The sequence below is a fragment of the Pistacia vera genome, unplaced genomic scaffold (assembly GCF_008641045.1).
Source record: "Pistacia vera cultivar Batoury unplaced genomic scaffold, PisVer_v2 Contig1141, whole genome shotgun sequence".
NCBI lineage: Eukaryota > Viridiplantae > Streptophyta > Magnoliopsida > Sapindales > Anacardiaceae > Pistacia > Pistacia vera.
Window position 1 is genome coordinate 106,938 of NW_022195184.1, and position 27,798 is coordinate 134,735.

The following is a 27,798-nucleotide window of genomic DNA, read 5'->3' on the forward strand; positions in this document are numbered from 1 at the left end:
GAGTTTGAGATTTTTGTGCCTTGAGGAAAGTCCATGTAACTAGAGATATAATCATTTACAATAGTTAAGAAAAATCTATATCCATCCAAAGCAACAATAAGTAAGGATCCTAAACATCACAATGAAGCAACTCAAAAGCTCTAGATGTGAATAGAGCTTGCATTAAAGGCAATTTTTGTTGTTTTGCTAAGGGACAAATGTGGCAAGTATGAAATATGCCTTTGTTGGTATTTGGAAGTACAAATTGTAACAAAGAAAGTTTTGAGTTAGATAGATGCCCCAAATGACGATGCCATAAATCTTTTTCAAAAATAGAGATATACAAGGTGTGTTAACTGAAGATAAAAAGGAAATGAATTTGCAGTTCTAGAAAACTCAAAGAACTAGATTCCAGATAGTAATGTCCATTTGTCACATTACCTAGTCTAATTATCTTCAATGTCACCAGGTCCTGTATATAGTAATGAGAAGAAACAAAGTTAATGAAAGCTTTGAATCTGAACATAATTTACTGATTGAAAGGAGGTTAAAATGGAAAGATGATACGCATAATATGTTGTTAGAAACAGATCATCAAATACCTTAACTGTTCCATATGATTAGCTTGAACTTTTTCCCCATTAGTTAAATGAACCTTAGAAGAAAATTGAGAATTAGTGTGAAGACAATGAGAGTGTATGATATGATCAATAGCTCCTGTATGATGTTTAAGGGTTGTATGAACAAGCGTTCACAGAAAAACAACAGAGCAAGGTAAACCTGACATTTTAGGAGGGTATGTTGCCTATAGAATCAAAGATAAAGATAAGAGTTACAGACTTGAGGAGACCCATTATTGTTCACACTATTCTGGAGTGACCTGGTAAGGTGTAGAACTGAAGTGATTCCTTTTTACCTTTTTGATCAAATTGTTGCAATAGCATGATGACAAGAATGGCTAGATCATGGCTACATGTGCTACTAGATGATTGGATTCTGTTTGATTTATATCTTAGAGGGTAACCGTGTAGTAAAAACACTTGTCAATAGTATGGTATCCCTTCCACAATGTGTACAATGTAGTTTCCTAACATTACGTTGTTGTGGCTTATGTTGACCTGCATTAGCTCTGCTCAGCAAGGCTGCAAGATCAACAATAGGACCTATGGTGAAATATCTTGTTGACGCTCTTCTTGTACATTAACGCATACACTTTACTCAGCAGTGGTAATGGATCATTGAGTAAAATTTGTCCCCTGATTTGTGAGTATGAATCATCCAGATCCATCAAAAATTGAATCACTAGATCTATTTGATGAGCTTTTGAGGCTTCACAATGTTTGCAAGCCTTTCTGTGTGTGTAAGTACTGACTCATCCTACAATCCCTTGAGCTTGGTATGATAAGTAGTTACTGGAAAGTTGTTATGTGCCAAATTTGCAATGGCTTTCTTAATCTGAAAAATACGAGGTGCATTAGACATTGTAATCGATTAGAAAGCTCATCTCATTCCTCTTTGGCTATGTCTAGAGACCAATGTTCTGAAAATCAGACCGACAATGACCCGTTCAAGGTCCGGTTTCTGGTTTGACCGGTTGGTTGGACCGTAATTATAAAATTCTATTTTAGTCCCTGAAGGTTTAAATTCATAAAAACACCCCTATAATACTCCCTTAAGATTTGAAATCTATCTAAAACCCCTGTCACGAGAAGATTCTGGTGAGTGGTGGCGGCAGCAACGATCGACAGCCAATTGAAGCTGGAATCTTAGGGCTTTTGATGTGTAGGTGCGCGGCGACTCTATGTGGGTGCTAGGGAGTTCCATCGGCGTTGGAACTCGCCGAAATCACAAAAGAATCTGACATCGCGTAACTTTAGGTGACGGCTACGACGAAGGTTGGACGACGGCGACTGAAAATGGATGGGTTTGGTTGTGGATGCCGTCACGTCGAATGGGGGTGTTTTCTCCGTCGAAAGAGCCGGAATTCGACGGGATTTAACTGCGATTGGACCACGATTCAACCACTATTCCGACTGTCCAACAGCGATCCAATCCGATTTAAATCAAAATAACAGTTTTTCATATATACTGGACTGGATTTGCCGCCAGTTGTCGGTCAAACCGGTCCGACCGGACGGTCCGTTCCGGTTTTCAGAACATTGTCAGAGACATCACATTTGAAGCAATTTCATAAGAGACGAATTCCAATGGCCATGAAAGTATCATTGTATTGCCATGACCCCATGCTAGAAAGGAATCCTCTTTTGCTAGTTTGTAAACAGTCCCATCAAGAAACCCATGTTTGTTTTTGGCAGCAAGTACTAAGGTTTGAACATTTCCACCTAATAACCATCACTATCAGTTAAGGGTTGTGAAACCAAACTAGCACCAGATTTTACTCATGGTGCATAAAGAGAGGATTGTTTAAATCATGATCAGCTATGATAATGAGAAACAATGAAACAGAAAGGTGAGACTTAATCTTACTCTGATACCATTTCCAGAAATGAAGAATAAAAGATTGTTTTATTAGTCTTAGCTACTATTGCATGTAATCAGTATATTTATACAACTATCAAACAAAATCTCGCAAAGATGAACCAAAACAGAAAAGGATAAAAACAAGAAAATCTTACTGATATATATTTAGCAATCAAAGTTTTGGTGCAAATATCTTGGATCTTCTTGTCATTTGATTGGGTAATCAAATACCATTCAAGAGTTCTCTTTGTTTTCATGGTATCTTATTTAGATGGTCGTAAATCTTACGACCGAAACTGATTTTTGTTCATTACTGTGGAAGCCTAATCCCCAAAAAATCTCGTTACAATGTACAAATTATTGGAGATGGTGGACTATTTGATGAGATTGAAAATTATATTACACTAAATAAGAGTATCGATATATAGTATAATCTCTATAAATAATACTCAATAAATTAATAACCTCTATGTATAATATTATTTTTACGGTCCTGACTTAGGCTAGTAGATTAAGTTGATAATTTCGATAAATTAATAAAATAACACTTTCCTGAAAAACTTTACATAACTCTATGGTCTCATTCATATATAAATAAATAATTTGCTAATTAACTATAATATTTTATTAAAATATGACTCTATTATTACTTGTTTTTTCTTGAAATTTAATCTTGTGGGATCTTATCTCTAAATTTTTTCATTTTGCATCTTGAAGTTTTGGGGTTGAATTCTCGAATTGCAATAAAAAAATTATAGAGTGTTGTTGATGCTTTGACTGCTTTCTCCGCGCAAATTCGTAACCAAGATTTTTAATGAGTGGGTTCAAAACATCTAAATTGATGAATTTACAATGAAACATATATGAATTAACTAATAAAATGTACTTTTAAAAGTTATACATACCAAATTATCAATTTTACAATTGTCCTTGATGATTTTTCATATTTTGAAAACATTGCATAATTGCTTCATTGACAATTCCATCAAATATCTCTCTCTCAATATATGTAATAAGACAAACATTTAACAATTGATCTCCCATTCGATTTCGTAGTTGTTTTTTCACAATCTTCATTGCAAAAATGTTCTTTCAACGCTTTCTAATTACACTTAATTTATCAAAATTCAATTCATAACTTAGGATTTTCCAACAATTTCTACTAACCAATAAATTCAACTCATCAAATCCAACTCTAAATATCAAGCAATCACACCATATATCAAAATTAACCAAATCCCCAAATCTTTACAACTTAGGGTTCATCAATTCTTACACATTCGAAATTAACTTATAACTAATCAAAATTTTATCAAACCCAACTTAAAACAACAATTAATTAACTCATACCCCAACATAAACAAGACTAAATCAAAACCCACTCAAATAAAGAATTTAATCTTCCAATTTCGAACCCATTTATTAACTCAACAAAACCATAGCTCATGACTTTTTATTAATTAAGAAAGCTAAAAGAAAATGTTAAGTAAAAAAAAAAAAAAAAAAAATGAGCATCACTTACCTTGTAGTCCAAAAAAGTAGCCTTTCTTGAGTATCCAACTAAATAATATAAGAGAGAAAAGAGGAAAAAAAGAGAGAAAAATTAAAAAAAAATTTAATTAATAATTCATTTTTATAGGGTCAAAATTGTAATTTCATAAAATATAAAGATTTTTTTTTTTTTTTTTTTTTTTTTAAAAGTTGAGTGGGTTCAATTGAACCCCCTGTTTGTATGTTATGTGTCTCTTGTGCATAACATGCTCTAAAGCTATTATGCCAATAAACTTCGAACTAAAGTGAGACGTGCAACGAAAAATGTCTTTTCATAATCAATTTCATACTCTTGAGTAAAACCCCTAGCCACTAAACGTGCTTTACAACGTCCCCAGACCCATCTGGAAGAGTTTTTGATCTTAACACCCATCTTGGATAGTAAAGAGGAAAAGGGTCGATAACCAAGTGCTTTTGTGCAGATGTCAGCCAATTGATTCTCAGTCCAAACATGATGAGTTTTGATTGCACCATTTTGTATCAGCTCCCGAATGAAATGACAGTTTACTTTGATGTGTTTTGTACGTTCATGATAAACTGAATTTGCTGCTATATGAAGGGCAACCTAATTATCACAAAATAAGAGTGCTGGTTGAGAATGTTCAATTGATAAATCCCTAAGTAGCTACAGCAACCATACTAATTCAGATGCAGTAGAACTCATTGCTCTGTATTCTGCTTCAGCAGAAGACCTAGAGACAGTCTTTTGCTTTTTTGATTTCCATGACATAAGAGAATTCCCAAGAAAAATACATGTCCATATGACTGATCGCCTTATGTCAATACAACCTACCCAATCTGAATCAGAAAACCCTTTTAGATGAACTTGTGATTGACAAGAATAAAATATCCCTTGTGCTAAAGCAAGTTTGATGTACTGAAGAACTCTTATAGTAGCATCCCAATGTGGTTTTCTCAGCTCAGCAAGAAACTAACTAAGAGTTTGAACTGCATATGACAAATCGGCCTTGTGATAGTTAGATACAACAATCGTCTAATTAATCTTCGATACTGCGTTGCATCTGTAAGCAATTCACCCTCCAATCTTGACAATTTAATCTATGTATCCATAGGAAATTTAGCAGGTCTGGCAGCAAGAAGACCAGTCTCCTCTAACAATTCCAAAGCATATTTACGTTGACACAAAGTAATCCCATTTTTAGCTCTAGAAATTTCCAAGCCAAGAAAATATTTCAAAGGACCTAAATCCTTTAATTTGAACTGTGCATTTAAATATGTAGTGAAGTCTTGAATTCGATGAGAGTCATTTGAAACTAAGACAATATCATCTACATAAACCAATAAAGCAATAAAGAAGTTACCATCTTCTTTGATAAACAATGAGTTGTCTATCCTCGATTTTTGAAAGCCACTAGACAAAAAAGTGTTTGAAGATTTGGCAAACCATTGTCTTGAAGCTTGCTTTAATCCATAGAGGGACTTGTTTAATTTCAACACTTGTGATGGTTTCGTAGCATGAAAATCAAGAGGCATCGCCATATAAACTTCTTCATCCAACCCACCATGCAAAAAAAACATTATTAACATCAAGTTGATGAAGATACCAATCATGAATTGCTGCTAAAGCAAGTATAGTACGCACTGTTGTTATTTTCACAGCTAGTGAAAAAGTTTCAAAATAGTCAATTCCTTCACGTTAAGTATAACCCTTAGCTACCAAACGTCTTTGTATTTTTCTATACTTTCGTCAGAATTGTGTTTAGCTTTGTATACCCATTTACACCTAATGGGGATTTTACTAGATGGCAATTAGTAAGTGTCCAAGTATTGTTATCCTCAAGTGCTCTAATTTTTAAATCCATAACATTCTGCCACTGAGGTAAACTACAAGCTTCATGATAGCTTTTAGATTCATAATGTTTAGATATAGCTAAAGAAAAAATTTATGTGTAGGAGACAAGCGATGATAAGATAAATAGAGGCAAGAGGATACTATTTGGATTCCCACCCGACTAGGCACGCTCAAGCCTACGGTTTATAAGAGTGGGTAATCTTCCAATTCCACAAGACTTTATTGGGTGAGGAGTCAGGCCCACCTCAATTTTATCATGGTATTAGAGCTAGGCCCAATTGAGTTGAGTGCTTGAGTAGCGGGTGAAGAGTTACAGCTAGCACCTACCTCCATCAATAGGCATGACCCAATATGGACTTGACCGTGAGGGGGAGTGTTGAGCCCCACACCGACTAGGCACGCTCAAGCCTACTGGTTTATAGAGGGGTAATCATCTCATTCACAAGACCTTATTGGATGAAGAGTTAGGCCCACCTCAAATTCATCATACAAAGCACCAGATGGTTTGATTGATCCTTGGATTGGACAGAGTGACATGGAGTCTTTCAATATCTTGGTTGTTGCTAGGTTCTTTTTGACCTTCTAGGAGGTACAAATCTGTAGGAGAGAGTGTGTTATATTCAAAGGTGCTGAATTTTGCTGATTCAAGTTTGCAACAATGGATGAGGTTCATAAATGGATGGACTTTCGGAGATAGATTAGATGGACCTTAGTAGCCATTCGAGATTAATCATCTTTAAATTGCTAGGGTCTGATCTATATTGTCTAGGAAAAAATCAAACAAGTCATATGTATAGAGGACATGGCCCACAAAAATCAAATTTTTGTAGTTCAACGATGTATTTTTTGTGTGGCAAGGGAAACAAAGACTCATGGCATATGACATTTTGAGAGATAAAACAATATGATTGGTCATATCATACAATTTATATCCTTTAACACCATGTGGATAGCCAAGAAAAATACAAGTTTGGCTCATAGTTCAAACTTGGTTATATTATGCATGAAAGTAGAAGCAACATAAACAACTAGTTTTGAGATGTGAGTATGAGGGTGAGGTAGAAAATAGAATTTCAAAAGGTGATTTGCCCCCTAAAACTAAGGATGGTATGCGATTTATAAGATAAGTAAGTCAAGATGCTTTCACCCTAAATTTTAACGGTAATGAAGCTGAAACAGTAAAGCGTGAGCAACATTCAATAAATCTTGATGTCTATTCAACAATAGCTTCTATTGAGGTGTTTCCACATAAGACAAATGATGAATAATTTCCCTTTGACTGAAACAATTCTTTCATTCGAATTCTAAACCATCGTTTGATTGTATGATCTTAATAAAGGTAGAAAACTGTGTGGAGATCATTTGAACAAAATGTTGTAGAATACGTTGAGTTTGAGATTTTTGTGCCTTGAGGAAGTCCATGTAACTAGAGTATAATCATTTCAATAGTTAAGAAAAATCTATATCCTCCAAAGCAACAATGAGTAAGGATCCTAAACATCACATGAAGCAACTCAAAAGCTCTAGATGTGTGAATAGCTTGCATTAAAAGGCAATTTTTGTTGTTTTGCTAAGGGACAAATGTGGCAAGTATGAAATGCCTTTGTTGGTTTTGGAAGTACAAATTGTAACAAAGAAGTTTTGAGTTAGATAGATGCCCAAATGACGATGCCATAAATCTTTTTCAAAAATAAGAGAATTAACAAGGTGTGTTAACTGAAGATAAAAGAGGAAATGAATTTGCAGTTCTAGAAAACTCAAAGAACTAGATTCCAGCAGATAGTAGAGTCCATTTGTCACATTACCTAGTCTAATTATCTTCAATGTCACCAGGTCCTGTATATAGTAATGAGAAGAGACAAAGTTAATGAAAGCTTTGAATCTGAACATATTTACTGATTGAAAGGAGGTTAAAATGGAAAGATGATACGCTAATATTGTTGTTAAGAAACAATCATCAAATAACTTAACTGTTCCAATATGAGTAGCTTGAACTTTTTCCCCATTAGTTAAATGAACCTTAGAAGAAAATTGAGATTAGTGTGAATAGACAATGAGAGTGTATGATAGTGATCAATAGCTCCTGTATGATGATTTAAGGTTGTATGAACAAGCGTTCATAACAGAAATAACAACAAGAGAGCAAGGTAAACCTGACATATTGTAGGGTATGTTGCCTATAGAGAAATCAGAAGATAAGATAAGAGTTAGCAGACTTGAGGAGACCCAATAATTGTTCACACTATTCTGGAGTGAACTGGTAAGTGTAGGAACTGAAGGTGATTCCTTTTTACCTTTTTGATCAATAATTGTTGCAATAGCATGATGACAAGAATGGCTAGATTCATGGCTACATGTGCTACTAGATGATTGGATTCTGTTTGATTTATATCTTAGAGGGTAACCGTGTAGTAAAAAACACTTGTCAATAGTATGGTTTCCCTTCCACAATGTGTACAATGTAGTTTCCTAACATTACGTTGTTTGGCTTATGTTGACCTGCATTAGCTCTGCTCAGCAAGGCTGCAAATCAACAATAGGACCTATGGATGAAATATCTTGTTGACGCCTTCTTGTACAATTACCGCATACACTTTACTCAGCAGTGGTAATGGATCATTGAGTAAAATTTGTCCCCTGATTTGTGAGTATGAATCATCCAGATCCATCAAAATTGAATCACTAGATCTTTTGATGAGCTTTTGAGGCTTCACAAGTTTGCAAGCCTTATCTGGTGGTGTAAGTACTGAGCTCATCCTACAATCCCTTGAGCTTGGTATGATAAGTAGTTACTGGAAAGTTGTTATGTGCCAAATTTGCAATGGCTTTCTTAATCTGAAAATACGAGGTGCATTAGACATTGTAAATCGATTAGAAAGCTCATCTCATTCCTCTTTGGCTATGTCTAGAGACCAATGTTCTGAAAATCAGACCGACAATGACCCGTTCAAGGGTCCGTTTCTGGTTTGACCGGTTGGTTGGACCGTAATTTATAAATTCTATTTTAGTCCCTGAAGGTTTAAAATTCATAAAAAACACCCCTATATACTCCCTTAAGATTTGAAATCTACTAAAACACCCCTGTCACGAGAAGATTCTGGTGAGTGGTGGCGGCAGCAACGATCGACAGCCAATTGAAGCTGGAATCTTAGGGCTTTTGATGTGTAGGTGCCGGCGACTCTGATGGTGGTGCTAGGGAGTTCCATCGGCGTTGGAACTCGCCGAAATCAACAAAGAAATCTGACATCGCGTAACTTTAGGTGGACGGCTAGCGACGAAGGTTGGACGACGGCGACTGAAAATGGATGGGTTTGGTTGTGGAGAGCCGTCACGTCGAATGGGGGTGTTTTCCTCCGTCGAAGATGCCGATTCGACGGGATTTAACTGCGATTGGACCACGATTCAACACTATTCCGACTGTCCAACAGCGATCCAATCCGATTTAAATCAAAATAACAGTTTTTCATATATACTGGACTGGATTTGCCGCCAGTTGTCGGTCAAACCGGTCCGACCGGACGGTCCGGTCCGGTTTTCAGAACATTGTCAGAGACATCACATTTGAAGCAATTTCATAAGAGACGGAATTCCAATGGCCATGAAAGTATCATTGTATTGCCATGACCCCATGCTAGAAAGGAAGGATCCTCTTTTGCTAGTTTGTAAACAGTCCCATCAAGAAACCCATGTTTGTTTTTGGCAGCAAGTACTAAAAGGTTTGAACATTTCCAACCATAATAACCATCACTATCAGTTAAGGGTTGTGAAACCAAACTAGCACCAGGATTTTACTCATGGTGCATAAAGAGAGGATTGTTTAATCATGATCAGCTATGATAATGAGAAACAATGAAACAGAAAGTGTAAGACTTAATCTTACTCTGATACCATTTCCAGAAATGAAGAATAAAAGAATTGTTTTTAGTCTATAGCTACTATTGCATGTACATCAGTATATTTATACAACTATCAAAACAAGAATCTCGCAAAGATAAACCAAACAGAAAAGGATAAAAACAAGAAAATCTACTGATTAATATGTAGCAAATCAAGTTTTGGTGCAAATATCTTGGATCTTCTTGTCATTTGATTGGGTAATCAAATACCATTCAAGAGTTCTCTTTGTTTTCATGGTATCTTATTTTAGATGGTCGTAGAATCTTACGACCGAAACTGGATTTTTGTTCATTACTCTGGAAGCCTAATCCCCAAAAAATCTCGTTACAATGTACAAATTATTGGAGATGTGGTGGACTATTGATGAGATGAAATTATATATACACTAATAGAGTATCGATATAGTATAATCTCTATAAATAATACTCAATAAATTAATAACCTCTATGATATATATTATTTTTACGGTCCTGACTTAGGCTAGTAGATTAAGTTGATAATTTCGATAAATTAATAAAATACACTTTTCTGAAAAACTTTACATAACTCTATGGTCTCATTCATATAATAAAATAATATTTGCTAATTAACTATAATATTTTATTAAAATATGACTCTATTTACTTGTTTTTTCTTGAAATTTAAATCTTGTTGGATCTTATCTCTAAATTTTTTCATTTTGCATCTTGAGTTTGGGGTTGAATTCTCGAATTGCAATAAAAATTATAGAGTGTTGTTGATGCTTTGACTGCTTTCCTACGCGCAATTCGTAACCAGATTTTTAATGAGTGGGTTCAAAACATCTAAATGATGAATTTACATGAAATATATTGATAATAAGCAAATAAATGACTTTTAAAAGTTATACATCCAAATTATCATTTTTACAATTGTCCTTGATGATTTTTCATATTTTGAAAACATTGCATAATTGCTTCATTGACAATTCCATCAAATATCTCTCTCTCAATATATGTATAAGACAAACATTTAACAATTGATCTCCCATTCGTTTCGTAGTTGATTTTTCACAATCTTCATTGCAAAAAATGTTCTTTCAACGCTTTCTATATCACTTAATTTATCAAAATTCAATTCATAACTTAGGATTTTCCAACAATTTCACTAACCCATAAAATTCACCTCATCAAATCCAACTCTAATATAAAGCAATCAACCAATATATCAAATTAAACCAAATCCCCAAATCTTTACAACTTAGGGTTTCATCAATTCTTAAAACCATTCGAAATTAACTTAATAACTAATCAAAATTTATCAAACCCAACTTAAAACAACAATTAATTAACTCATACCTCAACATAAACAAGACTAAATCAAAACCCACATCAAATATAAGATTTAATCTTCCATTTCGAACCCATTTATTAAACTCAACAAATCCATAGCTCATGATCTTTTATTAATTAAGAAAGCTAAAGAAAAGAATGTTAAGTAAAAAAAAAAAAAAAAAAATGAGCATCACCTTACCTTGTAGTCCAAAAAGTACCTTTCTTGAGTATCCAACTAAAATATATAGAGAGAAAAGAGGAAAAAGAAGAGAGAAAAATTAAAAAAAAATTTAATTAATATTCATTTTTATAGGGTCAAATTGTAAATTTCATAAAATATAAAGATTTTTTTTTTTTTTTTTTTTTTTTTAAAAGTTGAGTGGTGTCAATTGAACCCACATGTTTGTATGTGGTTATGTGTCTGCTTGTGCATAACATGCTCTAAAGCTATTATGCCAATAAACTTCGAACTAAAGTGAGACGTGCAACAGGAGAAAATGTCTTTTCATATCAATTTCATACTCTTGAGTAAACACCCTAGCCACTAAACGGCTTTACAACGTTCCCAGACCCATCTGGAAGAGTTTTGATCTTGTTGACTCATTTACAACCCACAAGTATTTTATTTGGCGAAGATCTACCAATTCCCATGTCCTTGTCTTTTCTAAAGCTTTGATCTCTTCGTTCATTGCTTGCTACCAAAGAGGGTTAGAGCGAGCCTCACAATAAGTGTGAGGCTCATGCAGGAGACTATAGCTGAGAAACAATGAAATTACTAAGTGTGTAAAAGGTTCTCTTACACGAGTAGCACGAAAGAGCCAGAGTATGTGACTCATCGGGAGATTAGAATGTGCCACAGTGTCGAATCCTCATAAGATCAAAATCATCGGGCAAGCATAGGAGGAATGACATGATCAAGCTCAGAAGAAGTACTTGCATTAGATGGAAAATAATTTTGTAAAAGAGTGGGTAATAGGAAGAAGATAGATACGGAATTTTGACAAAGAAAGAATATTATATGTTCCAAATACCCTACATGATAGGAGACATGTAAGCATTTGGAGATGGGATTCCAATATCGTACCCCTTATGTTTATACCTATCCCAAGAAACAACACAAATCGACACGGTTCAAGTTTGGACCGCTCATGGAGCTGCAAAAGAACGAAACAGGCACACTCGAGCACTTTTAAGAAACCATAGTTGGAAGTGCAGTCAAGAAGACGCTCATAGGAGTTTGATATCTATGACAGAGAAGGCATGCAATTGTGAGAAAGACGGTAGTGAGAGCGAGTTCTCTCCAAAATGATTCGGGACAAGAAATGATAGAAGTATAGCCAGGGCAAAATCCTAGATATGCCGAAGTTTGCATTCGGCACGACCATTCTGTAGAAAGGTTCCAGGACAAACGTTGAATGATAGTTCCATTGGCAAGAAGAAATTCATTGAGGATAGAATCACAATACATGGCATTATCAGTACGGAGCATTTTTATTTTCTAGGTATATTGTGTAAGTACCATGGTCGCAAAGTTTTTATATGTTTGAGAGACTTTAGACTTGTTTTTCAAGAGATATATCCAAGTAAAACGAGAAAAATCACTATAAAAATGATAAAGATTGTGAACCTCCCTATAGTACAAGTCGGTGCAGGACCCCAAACATCATGTGTTTAAATCAAAGGAAGCATAAGAAACCGAGTCATTATTATTAAGGCAAAGCAAATTGTCTGGACAAAAACATGACACAAAATCAAATGTTTCAAGTTTATTATAACCAAGGCGACCACTGGAAACAAGTGAACTAAGTTAGTCAAGGAAACATGACCTAAATGAAGATGCCATAATTGAGAAGTGGATAAGGTAGACGCAACTGACAGGGAAGGAGATACTTCAGAAGGTGAAAGGTGGATGAAGGTGAGCTGGAACAAGCGCTCCAACTTACGCCCTGTCCCAAAATCTAACCCATCTGAAATCCTGCACACGACAACCATGAGAAGAAAAGTTAATGTCAAGACTAATTTCACACAATTGACCGACAGAAACAAGATTATAAGCGAGTTTTGGAATGAAAAAAAGTATCAGGTAGAGACATAGTTGGAGTAGAGAGGGTTCCTATATGACTAACATGCATATGAGAGCCGTCTATAGTATGAATGTTAGGTGTATTTAAATTAAGAGATGTCTCAGATTGACAGATGAATCAGGAGTCAATAATTACAATACAGCAGAATCACGAAATAGTACTTGAAGTGGTGGACAAGGCAGTATAGAACCAGAAGAATGGGACAAACCCTGTAATAAGAGACCTATATCATGAAGCTAGGCTGGATGGAGACTCTATATCTAGGGTAGGCTAGGATGGAGCTGGGGATGTCTCAGTGGCAACGACAGCAACGTGTGAAGAAGATCTGAATTTTCCAAGCTGGAGACAACGAGACTTAGTATAATTGTTCTTTTTGCAGTAATTGCACTGAATGCTTGGACAATAAAGAATGAGATGTCCATTTTGGTGATAGTATTGCAAACAAGTGAATCAGACTGTTTGGTCGGACGAACGTGAACTGCTTATCAGGAATAGTGATAAGACTGCATCTGATTTTTTTATACCTTGGTGTGAAACTGAGTCTCATCAGATTGAATTCAAAGAAGAGTCGTGTCTAAAGTTGGCAAAGGCATACGATGAGGGCATGGATCGAGTAGGCTCATACTCTAGGGTGAGAGCCATCAAAAACTGGATCAAACGCATGATCACAATACTTTCATATTGAGTGGCATATTTAATGCATGTCTAACTAGGATCAGATTGAGCTAGTTGATCCCACACAATTTGCACTTGAGCATGGAAATTTGTGATAGACTGCGTTGGCTCTTGCTTCATGTGTTGTAGAGACTACCAGAGTTGATACTGATGAGAGAGTCCCTTGGTAGTAAATCGAGTGGCAAGCATATCCCAAACTTCTTTTGTAGTTTCATAGTGGCCAAACTAGAGATGAATAGATGGAATAGAAAATTTCGGAACCATGTAATAATCTGGTGATTGTTGCTATCCCAATCTCAAGTCTCTGGCTAAACTTGTCATCTTCTCAATGTTTGCTTTAACTGGTGTTTTAATATCCCAGTCACATAACGCCAAAGTTTTTGTCCTTTTAGAAAAGATTGCATTCCTTGACTCCATGAGGTGTAGAATTTGTGCCATCTAAGATCCTGAAAATTGGACATTGGATCTCTATTTTGTCCATTGAAGACAAGAATTTTGATGCTGGAATAAGGCAAATCGATCATGTATGAGCAAAGTCATTGTTGATGTGGCGAGTCAATGATAATGTGATGTGGCAAAAAAACTATTGAAGTGGCTTTGCTGACTTGGCAAGAAGTTGTTGTTTGTTCAATGATGACAGGGCAAAGGAGCAACTGACAAAGTAGGTCAACACTCATATGGCAATGCTAACAAGGCAAGGCATTGCAGATGCGTGGCAAAGGCAGAGGACCGTAATGGCAAAGGCAAGGGTCCTAGATGGCGTAGAGTAGTAATCCAAGATAGTAGTAAGTGCTATGCTAATATGATTTAATATGCACTAGGAAAATTCCGAAGAAATTAGATGGGTCACAAACAGTCCCACTTAAAACCTAGCCTCCTTAGACTATTATCGTCTTTGTGACAAAATTTTCCTAAACATACATATAACCATAGAAATAGCAACTCACTGTCCTAACCTGGACTTTGATACCATGTTAGAATTCTAGAGAGAAAGGCAAAGAATGAAATTTTATTTCAAGTGTATATTTTCCAATGTAGAAGAGTTCTATTTATACTTACAATACATGCTAGAATCATGCTAATGGCTAAAATAAAGCTTTGCTTGATTGTGGCTAACACCGCCACTCAAGCTTAAGGTGATTGTGTAGATTCCAACTTGAGATTGGAAACTAACTCCGGGAATCGTCCAAGGTGATGAGCTTTTGTGAAGACATCGGCAAATTGATCAACAGAGCGGACAAATAACAAGTCAACAGTGCCTTGTACGATGTGGTGGTGAATGAAGTGACAATAAATCTCAATGTGTTTAGAGCGTTCATGGAAGATGTCATTATGAGCGATCTGTATAGCACTCTGATTGTCACAATGAATAGGAACGACAGAGGAATGAGAAACAACCATATCTTTTAGGAGCCACTGGAGCCAAAGTAGTTCGGTAGTGGTATCCGCTAAGGAACGATATTCGGCTTCTATGCTAAATCAAGCTGCAACTGATTGTTTCTTACTTCACCAAGAGATGAGTGGGTCACCAAGGAAGAAACAATACCCAATGGTGGAACGTTAATCAGTAGGATCCCCTACCCAGTCAGCATCAGAATAAACACGCAACTGTAGTGAGGAATAAGAAGAAAAGAAGAGACCCATATAGAGAGTGCCTTTGATGTATGCAAAATCCGCAGGATAGCGGTATAATGGGTGGAGCGTCGAGCAGACATGAATTGGCTAACAATATGAACAACATAACCGATGTCAAGCTGAGTGACAATGAGATAAACCAAACTACCTACTAACTGTTTGTATAGGGTTGGATCTATAAAGGGTGTACAAGATCAAAACTCTTTGTTTATTTGTTGAATGCATTTAAGCAAATTAATGTCATTATATACAATGAATATTATTTAATTAAGTAATGAATTTATTATATACAATGAATATTATTAATTAAGTAGATAAGTACAATGAATTTAAATTAATGCTTTAATGTATATTTAGTGGATTAATTCATATTCAATTGATTAGATTAGTAAAATACAATGAATTTTTAGTTGATTAAATGTGTGTTCGTCGAATCGTAAATACATTCTATAAATTATTAATTTATTGATTAATTAATACCTCTTTTAATTTATAGAATTTATATAGTCCGAAGGTTATTAGTTTATAGAGGTTATACCGTATATCTAGTCGTTATGTATTCTAATTCCTTTATTTATTTGACAAAAGCCTAAATGCATCATTAATTTGCTTCTTAATTCTACAGTTTGGATGACACTTAACTCAGAGAAGTTGCGATTGAACAGAAAGTTGATGCATTTAACTTTGATCCGAAATGCATTGATTGGGAGGACTACATTCTTAATACTCATATCCCTGGACTTTTAAAATATGTACTCAAGAGATACGTGGCATAAGCATCCTGGTCCTTTTGTTGGTTCACTTACTCTCATTTTATATTATGTAATATCAAATGTCATGTGTAACGTAAGATCCTTGGATGTTACCTACAAATGTCAGTTGCACTAAAATTCAATTTGTTTATGTTACAACTTTTCACTTCAGAAGTACAGCTAATTCGTTTATCAGGAACGTGGTATAAGCAATGAGGTCAAGAATCTCAACAACTCCATGGTAGAAAATTTTGCAGGATTTTCTTCTTGTTAATGGTGTCACGCAAATGCAATTTTATTTCTATATATTACCAATTATTTAAAATAAAATTTAAAACCTAAACTTTTATGAGTGACAAATTGTGTTTACAAAATAATATTTTATGATCATACAACAATATAATATGTCTAATTCTAACATGTGCTCACGGAGAGGCGGCACACGAATTAATGTTGTCCTAAAACCAAATAATATTCCCCTTGTGGTTATGACTGGTTCTCAAACCTTTTTTTTTTTTTTCTGTGGGTAAGTTAATTGTCTCTCTTAAGACTCCCACACAAGATTGCTAGATATAACTCACCCCAATAATACATGTTAAGTCATAGAGTATTCTAAACAAAGAAGTGAGTATCCAACCATTGTCATTAGTATATATATAAATAAAATTTGTTTTCTAAATTGTTGGGTGCCTTTTTATTCTCCTCCTGTTATAATTAGGAAGAAACAAAAAGACAAAATATGAGAAATGACCAGGGAGATTCAAAATTAAAAATAGAGAGATGACGTGAGAAAATGAGTAAAGGTTGCGTCTAACACACTGCATTGGACTGAAGTAAATATATTAATAATCAGAGACTTGTAATAGAAAACCGAGTTTACAATGGTGGAACACTCAAAAAGTATGCGTGAATTGGATATCAAAGCTGAAAGGACATTGATGGAGAAAATTTTAAATATACTTCAAGCGGAAGATGCTATTCAAAAGGAAGTTATCTCAACCATGAAGGATATAGACATCCAAAGGTTTAAACGTTAAAGAATGAACTGTTCTTTTGCTACTAGCATAAGAGACACTCGTATAAATTCTCTTTAGCAAACAGATAATGTATATGTGAAAAGAAAATTCTCTTTACATAAAATTTGAACTAAAATTGGAATGCTAGATTCACTAAAAAAATAAAATTAATTATTATGTACCAAAAGATCAAAAGCCAACTAAGGAAAACTAAATAGTAAGTTTAACAACATAACTTTTTACTGAAACGGAAAGGAAAAAAGAAAACATGCATGCATGGGTTAAACAAATAAATCATTCATTAATTAGTATTATAGAAAGGATACTAAAACAAGCAAACAATCCTTTCAAGTTTGGCTTCTTGCTATTAAATAAATATGTAATGTTTTTTTTTTTTTTTTTTTTTGTAACTGGGTGATCCGAGTCAACTTGCATGCACTTCAACTAATCATTGTGATCTATTAAACACCTTACAAGCCCAAAGGACTAGGTAAGTCACAATGTGATCGGTGGTTCCAAGGTTCGAACCTTGGAACTCAATGAAGGGAGCAAACTTCTTTGACCGTCAGGTCAACCTCTTGAGGTTATAAATATGTGTTGTTGCTTCGCATTGTGCCTAAGGAAAAAATGACCATACACCAACAATGATTGAACGCGAAACAACTATGCCACTCTGCTTCATAGTAAAACCCTTAAAGTTTTGTACGACCTAATTTACCTCTTTCACATTACAATTATGTTAACAGCAAATTCATAGACGAACTTGTGAAGTTTGGCCATCTAAAAAGTCCAATGCCCTCATCAATCTGAAGATTAATTCAACTTAAGAGTTATACACACACACACACACACACACACACGTAAATAAGAGCATTCTTTATCATGAAGCCCATGAACAACAGATAGGCTCCGCTCCTAGACTTCGTTGTAGACATGAAACAAAACCGTTATATAGTAACTATATTTTATATATCAATCACAGTACGTGAAAGAATCTCAACCAAAATCATAAATAATGAAGGTATGATTTTTGCCAGGCCACAAAAAGTTGCATCTAAATACAGTTGATTCGAAGAATTGCTTATTGAACTAAAAATGCCAAGACTTTTCAAAACCGAGCACTTTTACGCCAAGGTCATTGTTTGATCGGCAATGAAAAGTAAGGAATTTCTTTGGCATTGTAGGTAAAAGATTAGTTATATTAACAATTATTTTGGCATTGCTCAAAATCAAGTATGGCAAAAGAAGAGTTACTGACAAGATAACCTTGTTAAAAGGACTCATTTTTTTCCTTCTTTTTGGATATTCTTAGATTTGTCTTTATGTAGGTATAAGAAAATAATTGAACAACTTATTTATAAGTAGGAGTGGTGTGCCGAATATAGTGCATGTAGCTTCTCCTTTTACTATTTACATATTATAGTTTTGAAGAAATGGCCGAAAATTGTTCAACGACAACTTGGGTTGACACATTGTATTGATATGTTTTGACCATAACATTTCTTTGTTAGTTTAGTAGGATAACACCAACGTCCCTTGCATTGATGAGATATTAACAACGGACTATTACTTAATAACTAAAGGGAAATGAGTTTGTAACTCGAAGGTAGGCGTAAAATCAAATTTCTTTTCATTGACAATCACTTTATCAAAAAACTACAGAAACAATAATCTAACTGTCATCGATATTTTTCTTGGAATCATTCAAGACCTGCTTAAAAGGATTTCTAGAAAACAATTTAGTTTATAGTTTAGTAAAAAGAATTAAAAATCTTTAATTTTTTTTTAAAAGAATCATAATGTGACACTGATCAATTAATACCGTATGGAATCTAAACTTGAGATCCAAATTTGGGATAAATAATTAATAATATTCTTAGTTCTCCTGTTTCACCAATTGAATGTCAGATTGGCTTGAAAATCTTATTTATTCTAGAAAGTTTAGAAGAGAACATATACATAGCATAACCATTGAAAGACCCCATTTCAATTCGTCGTCTATACAACCTACCCTGTAATTAAAATACCATCTTTGAAATAAGAGTCATGAGTTTTCGTTTCACGAATTGTCATGTAAATTTCTAATTGGAAAAAGAATTTATTAATATTACTCATGCAGTATTTGCAAAAGGGAACTCATCAAAATCCCATTTGATTATTGAATTTTTCTTAATTGAAGAAAAGTTCTCCAAAGTATTTAAAATGGTAAATCATTAATGCTATCATTATCAATTAAGTAAATAAATATTGAGTCACCTTAGCATTATGAAGAAAATTAATTTGGAAAAAGATGAGTAGGTAATCGTATTGATTTTTTTGTATTGTGATTTATTATCACAGTAGAACATAGTTTTTTTCTAGCAACAGGTAAATCATAAGCTTATCATAAACGGGCATCATTTCACCAAGATAATCGTCCATTGATCGGCCACAAAGTTGAGCTTGTTTGAAGGTAAGGTATTTGTTATACCAACGGCTATTTTCTCAAGTCAAATTGGTGTTGCGCACAATATAGTTTGGAACAAGAAGTGTTATTAACCTGATAAAATTATTCATCAAGCTTTGAGATATGGTGCCTTAACATTCATGTAACATTCTCAAATAAAGTATGGAAAAGATCATTTTTTATATATTAATAATAACTCAACACTGATGACAAGTACATAATCATATGGGTGTGTTTGGTTCATATAAGGTTTTATTATGAGGGATTTTATATTAATAGAAAGATAGATCACCTTGAAGATTACTAAAAATGTTTAGGGAAATGTGTTTGATTGGTTCGAATAAATTGGTGAGTATATTATATTAATATGTTTGGTTGAAAGGATAAATGAGTGGGTATGTTATATAGATTACTAAATTGCCCTCATTTTTAAATATTAATATAATATTATTTTTTGAATCATTTCTTTTAACCCCCTACATTTGAGATTTTACTAAAACACCCCAGCTATATAAAACTTTAACTTGTAGCAAAATCACCCCCACCCACCCGCCCACCCTAAGCCACTACCAATAGCCAACCACCACCTTTGGCAGTCATCGTAATGGCGCATGACCGGTGGGATCTAACCGATCGTGTGTCGGTAAGGCCGTTTCCGAATCCATAGCCAGAAACTACCAGATCTGACTGTTTACGACCACAGATTTGACAGTGAAAATGCCAGATCCACGACCCTAGAAACGGCCTTATCTGTACACGAATTGTCAGATCCCACCGGTCGTGCGTCATTACGACGATTGCCGCCAGTGGTTGACATTGGTTATGGGTGGTTGTGAGTATTTTTGTTAACTTTTAAACTTTTTTGTACCTAGGGTGTTTTAGCTAAATTATCAAATATAGGGGCTCTAGGTAATAGTTATTTGTTAGACATTTGATCGAGGGTCATTGTGTCCAAAATGGTATTTAATTAAGGGCAAAATAAGTATAAAAATTAAATTACCTGATAATTTTTTAATAACACCTCCTAGGGAGGGTATCTAATTACCCCTTATTTAACCAACAATAAACATTATTTGTAATAAAAGATACCCATACTAATTTATTATTTGCAAACTAAATAAAAGAATCTTGAAAATTGAGCGAAGATTACCCTCGTAATCTTTTATGACCTCGAATCAAATGGACCCTTAGTAAAAATAGTTTACTCTTTTAACAGGGCAACATTGTACGGGATGCCCAAACACATATGTAATTACAAAGGCAATGGGAGAGATGATGTTAGATTTTATTATTTTATAGAGATGATATGCCCTTTGTCATAATTCGCCCCACCATGATAACCCGTAACTATGCTGAACCATTTCCAGTTTGGATCAAGGGCGTGAGGTGTCATCATAAGAAATATTTAAAATAATTATATATTTTTTTTCTATAATTTAGATTCCATTTTGAGAAGTTAATTCATCAATCTTCACAGGAAATAGGAACCATGTAAATCTGAAGATATAGCACTTCATTGTCATCATTAAGTTTTTTATTTTGGTCGTTAACGGAACAATTGATGGGCCAATTCTTGGTTACGATGAAGGGAACTAAAATTCTTGCCTGGCAATCCTGATACCATCCTCGATTTTGTAGGTCAACTCTTATGTATGAATTTACATACCTTTAAACAAAATCCATGTAATATGGTTTAACCTTATGTTTGTACCATATATATTCCTTGCACTTTTCCAAACTTTAAATTCAGGGAATCATAACCATGCAGATCATACCACCAGACATGGTGGTAAATCAAATGATCATAGCTATGACTATGGCAAATGCCAAACACTCTTCTCAAATCATTTATCAGAAACCCTACAAACTTGTCAAATCATCAAGAGTTTAGCTTTCAGTATTTCACTAAACATCCATTGATTAACAAAAATGGGAAGCCAGTTACAGGACTCGACAAGTTCAAAATATTGAAAATATCAACTAGATTCCACATAAACATTGGTATCAGAAATGTGCCACTAAAGGTTTGTTTTAATTATGCTTGTATATATAATTAACATTTAAGAAAAAAAAAAAAATTAACGTCAGGTACCTGTCAATCACTGTCCCATTCCTGATGGGTTGTAATTTGTTTTTCACATTAATTTTATATGTTCTCATTTGAAGATACTGAAAGTGAAGAGTTCAGTTTTTGACCAAATATATAAGGAAATTAGCTGTGATCTTGATTGGAAAATCAAATTGGCAATGCAATTGGCAGAACTATACATTACAAGCCCTACATGTATATCTATATCCACTCATTCTAATTTTATATTTATTCCATTCCTTTTATTAATTTGACAGAAGGACCTCGGTTATCACGTTTCACAAGTGAAAAAAATAAAAACCTAAATTTACATTTAGATTGCTTTGTTAATTGTACAGCTTTGATGACACAAATCCAGAGAAGTTACGAATGATAATAACAGGAAATTGATGCTTTTTGGTGTCGTATTGAGATGGAAATGACAAGTGTTTCCAACAGGTTTCTCAACATCGTTTGACATTGACGGGTGACGCAGTCTGCGTAGGCTTATACTTAATTTTCCAGTGGTGATACTTATTATATCCCTAAACTTGTAAATTATGCAGTCAAGAAATAAGGAACATAAGCATTCTGATCCTTTGGTTGCAATATTTTATGTAATATTAAATATCATAAAACGAAACTTGAAGATCCTTTGGATGCTACCAGCAAATGTCAATTACACTAAGATCTCTGAGCCTCTAAAGGAAAAACTTTTACACGAATTTACTGCCAAATTTTTGGTGTCACGCAATTGATTTATATTACGTATTATTTAAGATAAAATTTAATGAGTGGTAAATTGTGTTAACAAAATAATAGATATATTACCATTCCCAGAGTTTCAAGTAAAAACTGCTCCGAGTACTTAAATATAGAGTTCGTGATCCTCTATAACTACGTGTAACAAATTATTGTTTCAAAAACAAACATTTCTTTCGGAACAAGAAAAAAAATTATTTGGAATGAGCTTATGCAATGTACAGTAACCAGACCAAAATACAGGAATAAAAGGGTTGTCAGTTGGGTTGGCGCATATCAGCATTCGAAACTGAAGAACATTGTGCTCAGAAAAATTCTTATAACTTAAATAAACAGGCAAGAGCTGCTTGTCATATGAAAGCAAGCTTCCTATAAGCATTGGTTGTGAGAAAAAACGCACCCGACAAGGGAAATGCTGACCTTCGATTTCCTTTTTAAATAGCTCTTGTAATTTATATATGCTTCGTACCTGTGCTAGTATTATCAGAATCATAACTACCATTATTTTCATTGTGACTTCAAAATTTCACTGTTACAGCACAGAACATGACCCTTCTCAGACGTTCCCATGGTCGCCAATTCTTGGTCATGTGATTTAAATACACTTGGTCTGGTAACGCACAGCCATGTTTGCGTAGACTCATTGTTGCTTTTTGCTACTATGGGCACATGCCATGATCCTTTTTCTGATTCCTGAAACGCAGATTGGAAGTCATCACTATGTATAAAAATATAAATAAAACCTATATCTCGATGAAAATAACATCAAATATTTATGCAGTAAAAATGAATTTGACGTGGCGTTCAAAACAATATCCAATCAATTCAATGTTTAGTGCAAGGTTTCAGAGGTAAACAGAGAGGCTAAAAACTTTAAACATGCTTTTCTTTTAAAGTTTAGTGAACTATCATACTAAAACAAGCACATCATGGCATGTTAACATTCCAGCATCTTTTCTATCGTTGGGTAGAAGTTATTTCCAAAACCAAATCTTCTTTCATTAAAACCATAACTTATCCAAATAACAAAGGAAAAGCTTTTAGCAGGTTTCATAAAATTGTCATGACTTCAGCACAACTGTGGGCAGAACAGGCTACTAAACGAAGCTGCAGTGACAATTAATATATGATACCTGGATCACGAAAGAATATGGTGGTGGCATCTCAAGTTTCAGATTACCTTTCACAAAAGTATATCGGACCTGAAATTTGCAGGAATATGTTTAATGAAAATAAATCCCCACCTGATTGTTCTAACAAAATCAAAGTTACAAGTCATGAAAACTGAAAATGGAATCAGGATACTTTGAGATCCTTACAAAATAGTACAACTACCACCTATTCAATATCATTTAGAACAAGTTTGTAAAAGCATGACTAAGTAACTTACTTCACAGGAAACATAGAACAATATGCATGTAACTTTATCGCTCTTCAGATGAATAAATAAAGAATAGGTTTAACCTTAAATTCATTGAAAATACGATGACACTTTTATCTTTTTTCATTTAACCCTTGATAAAATAAGTCTTATTCACTAGAATCATTGACAAACTTCCTCTCTCCCATCCCCTACGAAAAAAGAATGGAGTATTAAATGCCTTCACTTGCAGGATGTGACTTCACCAAGCAACCAAAAGGGGCATACAAAGCTATTAGATAGAACCACGGTGTACTATCAAAAAAGTCTTATCCAGGACAACTTTGACCAATAAAACCACTCATCATCGAATAGGATCACCTTTCATGGCTCTATATAGAAGACCAAAATCAATACAGTGGGTATGTTTCTACATTAAAACAAGTATTTTAATAAAAGAAATATCATGTATTGTGATCATATCCTAACATACACCTATGTTGTTCTACAAAACTTATAAGAAATGAAATTATTCAGCTAGAGAAGACCCGATAAATCACCAAACCATTGCATGATTTTCATCAAGAGCTTTAGGCGTTATATATCTATGGTACCAATAGAAATCTTTATGAATTCTCAAAAATTCAACTGCACAACTTACCATAAAAAAACAAAAGAAAGGAAGATTAATGACAGAGACAAATGAAATAACATAATAAACCTGAGAATTAACTGAGTATAAACTGTCTAAGGTATTAAGGATGCACATACTTGATGTCTTTCTTTCCATTTTTGAAGAAAGTTGCTTCCTAAGAGTTCGAAAATGTGATCACGCATTTCATCATTCGTCACAAGCAAACATTTGAGTTTGACAGCAGCATATAGCCAATACCTGAATTGAAGGGGCATTTATTAATCTTTGATCAATGTACCAGTAATAGTTAATGCGAAAAAACATGAACTACTAGGAAAAGGCAGGACTCAGCTTCATTAAATTAATCATTTAAACAGCTCACTCATCATGAAAGGAATATGTATGCATCCAGAACTTAAAAGGGGCAAAGGAAGCATGAGTAATGATGTTGCTTGAGTTTGATGGAAAAGTTGCAACAAAAGAATGTCAAAATTCAGATCATAAGTACTTTAGCCACACATGAAATAAGCAAAAATGCATTAGAGATGCATACCAGTCATCATTGGAACCATGAGGTGTCATATAAAGAACACCCTTATCCATCCACTCCTCAACTAGCTTTCTGTGGAAAGGATTCTCCAAAAGTGACCGAAGACGTTTATTGTGCAAGATTACAAGGGGCCATTTATTATTACTTCTATCATACAGTTCTTTCACAACAGCATCAAGCTGCTCTATTGCAATTTTCAAAGCATAAATGTAATGCATTAGAGAAATATACAGTTAGCAAAGGGCCAAGCAAAACATGAGATAAATAAAAACAAATCATCAACTTTAGGTGTACAACCTGAGGAATGCTGAATCCTCCCTCAGCAAAGTTCTGTTGGTAGAGCCCAATATTAGCTCCATCCAGAATAGCTTCATAATCACCATGTTTTTCCAGCCAATCCTTTAGAAAGAAAATAAAATTAAAAGATTAATAAGGAAAAGCAGAGGAAGAGTGTTGATAATACAGAATAAAGGAGAACTTATATAAACATAAAGCAACGTTATGATTTGCAATGAAAATGCAATATTCTATAGCTGATCGAAATTTACTTAATTCTATAATTTATTTACCACTTATTGAGGCTGACCAGTTTATAGATTTTTTGTATAAAATTCGGAAACTCATCACTCAAGATTCAAAAGCTGAGGAACTTAAGAAAGTATTTCAGTAGGTTATCAAAGTTCGCCCATATAAACCATCACTGGGTGGCCTGATGGTAAAAGAGCAAAAGGAGGTTTCATGAGCTCCTAAGTTCGAGTCCCCCAAACACTAATAGGGGTGGCCACTGGGGCTCTTACTAGGCCAGCAGTTCAAGGACCTCGAGGATTAGTTGAGATGCGCACAAACTGGAGTGAACACCTCGGTGATTTAAAAAAAAAAAAAAATTCACCCATATATCCTGCTGCTGTACAGAGACATAAAAATGCATATCTCTGTTCCCAAGAAAGAGTAAGGAGCCCTTAATTTCATTCCTTTCTTTTTCTTCATTGTAATGGGCATGCGTTGAAAACTGAAAGCAAAGTATATTTGAATTTTTCAATGCCATAGACCATAGATTTCAAGAAATCTATAAAATGGAAAGCTAAAGTATCAAACCATGCAGTGACAGAATCACCAAATTCAACCAGCCAATATCAAATACTGATCCCTTAAATGACTGTTCCATTTGACATTTATTCTATTCTCAAAAGGCATAATAACAATTCCAAGCAACAAATTTACAGCAAAATAACCTCAACATGACAATACGCATTGAAATAGGGAAAAAGAACCACTCACTTGAAACTCCCTAAAATTAGCCTTGACCTCTCTCTCCATAGCCAATCCGGCAATCGACAGCGCAAACCTCTCAGTCTCCATATCATCAGTATCAACACAACACAACTGCTCACCACAACAACACTTTCCAATCTCATCCACAATCCCTCTCTTCACCAACCACTTGCCCTCCCCAATCCACCCTATCCCATGCCACCCTCCTCCGTTCTTCAAAATCGCTTCTTTCAGCATTCCCACACCACAACTCACTCCTTTAACCTCACTACCCTTTTCTCCACAAAACCAATCCTCAATAACTCTCCCCGTCTCTTCACTCGCACACCCTCCACTATTCCTCAACTTCTGCAAGTACCCATAAACTCTTTCTCCTCTCCCAGTCTCCGAGCTCACTTTCAACAATGCCGCGATCTCCGGCTCTTCCAAACTTAGCCCCATTAAACCCATATGCTCTTCCACTTCATAGGCCTTCTCAGCCTCTAAATTTTCACAAAAACAGAACAATGCCGGATCATATGTTCTCAACCTCGGAACAATATTAAACTCTTTATTCATTCTTTTAATCAACTCAAAAGCGTAACAACCATCTTTTCTGCCCGCCGCCAGCCTGGTAACAGCCGTGACCGAAGCCTCGTTTGGGTTGACGTTACTTAATAGCATGTGATTGAACACGCGAAACCCATAATCGATAGCGGAGTCTTTAGATGATGGATCAGTGATGAAGTTTGAACATAGGTAAAGAATAGCATTGAAGTGGTGGAGGGAAAGACGGAGGTTCTGAGAGAGAGCTGATTCGTATAAGGAAATTGCAGTTTGGAGGTCCTTGGATTTGGAGCATGACTGAAGGTTAACAAGGAAAGTGGTTTCAGGGTTTTGGCCGGTTTTTCTTTTTTTATTGGGTCTTGAATGGTTTGTGGTGTTTTCCATTGATTTTTCGTGAAAGGTTTTAGGGAGGTTTGAGAACCCTAATTAAATCAGAAGTGTGATGCGTCTGGACTTCTGGTTTCATTATCCCTCTGTTTTGGTGTACTGCCCTTGTAATGCAATTTACTCATTTTTACCAAAAAAAAAATACAAATTTATATCTTTATATATTTTCTTAACTGTCTATTAAATAAATAAATAAAAAATACTCACTCCATCACTAAACAATATAAGGGGGTGTTTGGTTAAGAGTAACATGTGATTACTAGAGTTATGTCATCTTATATTACTTGATTATCACGTTTGGTTGTCAGGTAATATAAAATTCTGTTAATCTTCAAATACCAATAGTAGTTACTGTTGGTAATATTTGAAGTAATCTGATTATCTCTATTTTCTTAGGTATTCTAAAATTATCAAGGTAATCTTTTTTTTGTTACAATTCTATTCTTTATTAATAAATTTTAAGGACAATAATGCCCTTATTTTTAAATTTATTTACATAAATATGACTTTTACTATTTCACCTTAATTAATTAACTTTTTTGATAAAATTACCATTGAATTCAAAACAAATTGCAGTCTACCCAAGCCACCACCCCAC

The 27,798-nt window shown here is 34.5% G+C and overlaps 1 protein-coding gene and 1 pseudogene across 1 annotated transcript; one reads left to right on the forward strand and one right to left on the reverse strand.

Moving 5' to 3' along the window:
- The window catches only part of LOC116144664, a 36,720-nt pseudogene extending 20,537 nt beyond the window's left edge, over positions 1-16,183 (forward strand).
- Positions 16,184-22,583: 6,400 nt separating this feature from the next.
- LOC116144637 (proteinaceous RNase P 2-like) lies at positions 22,584-27,132 on the reverse strand. The gene is made up of 6 exons (XM_031430088.1): positions 26,274-27,132; positions 25,293-25,394; positions 24,999-25,174; positions 24,583-24,703; positions 23,585-23,653; positions 22,584-23,144 (listed from the first exon to the last, which is right to left on the reverse strand). The coding sequence occupies exons 1-6, from the start codon at positions 26,928-26,930 to the stop codon at positions 22,959-22,961; spliced, it is 1,311 nt and encodes a 436-aa protein (XP_031285948.1). The 5' UTR covers positions 26,931-27,132; the 3' UTR covers positions 22,584-22,958.
- Between the last annotated feature and the right edge of the window lie 666 nt (positions 27,133-27,798).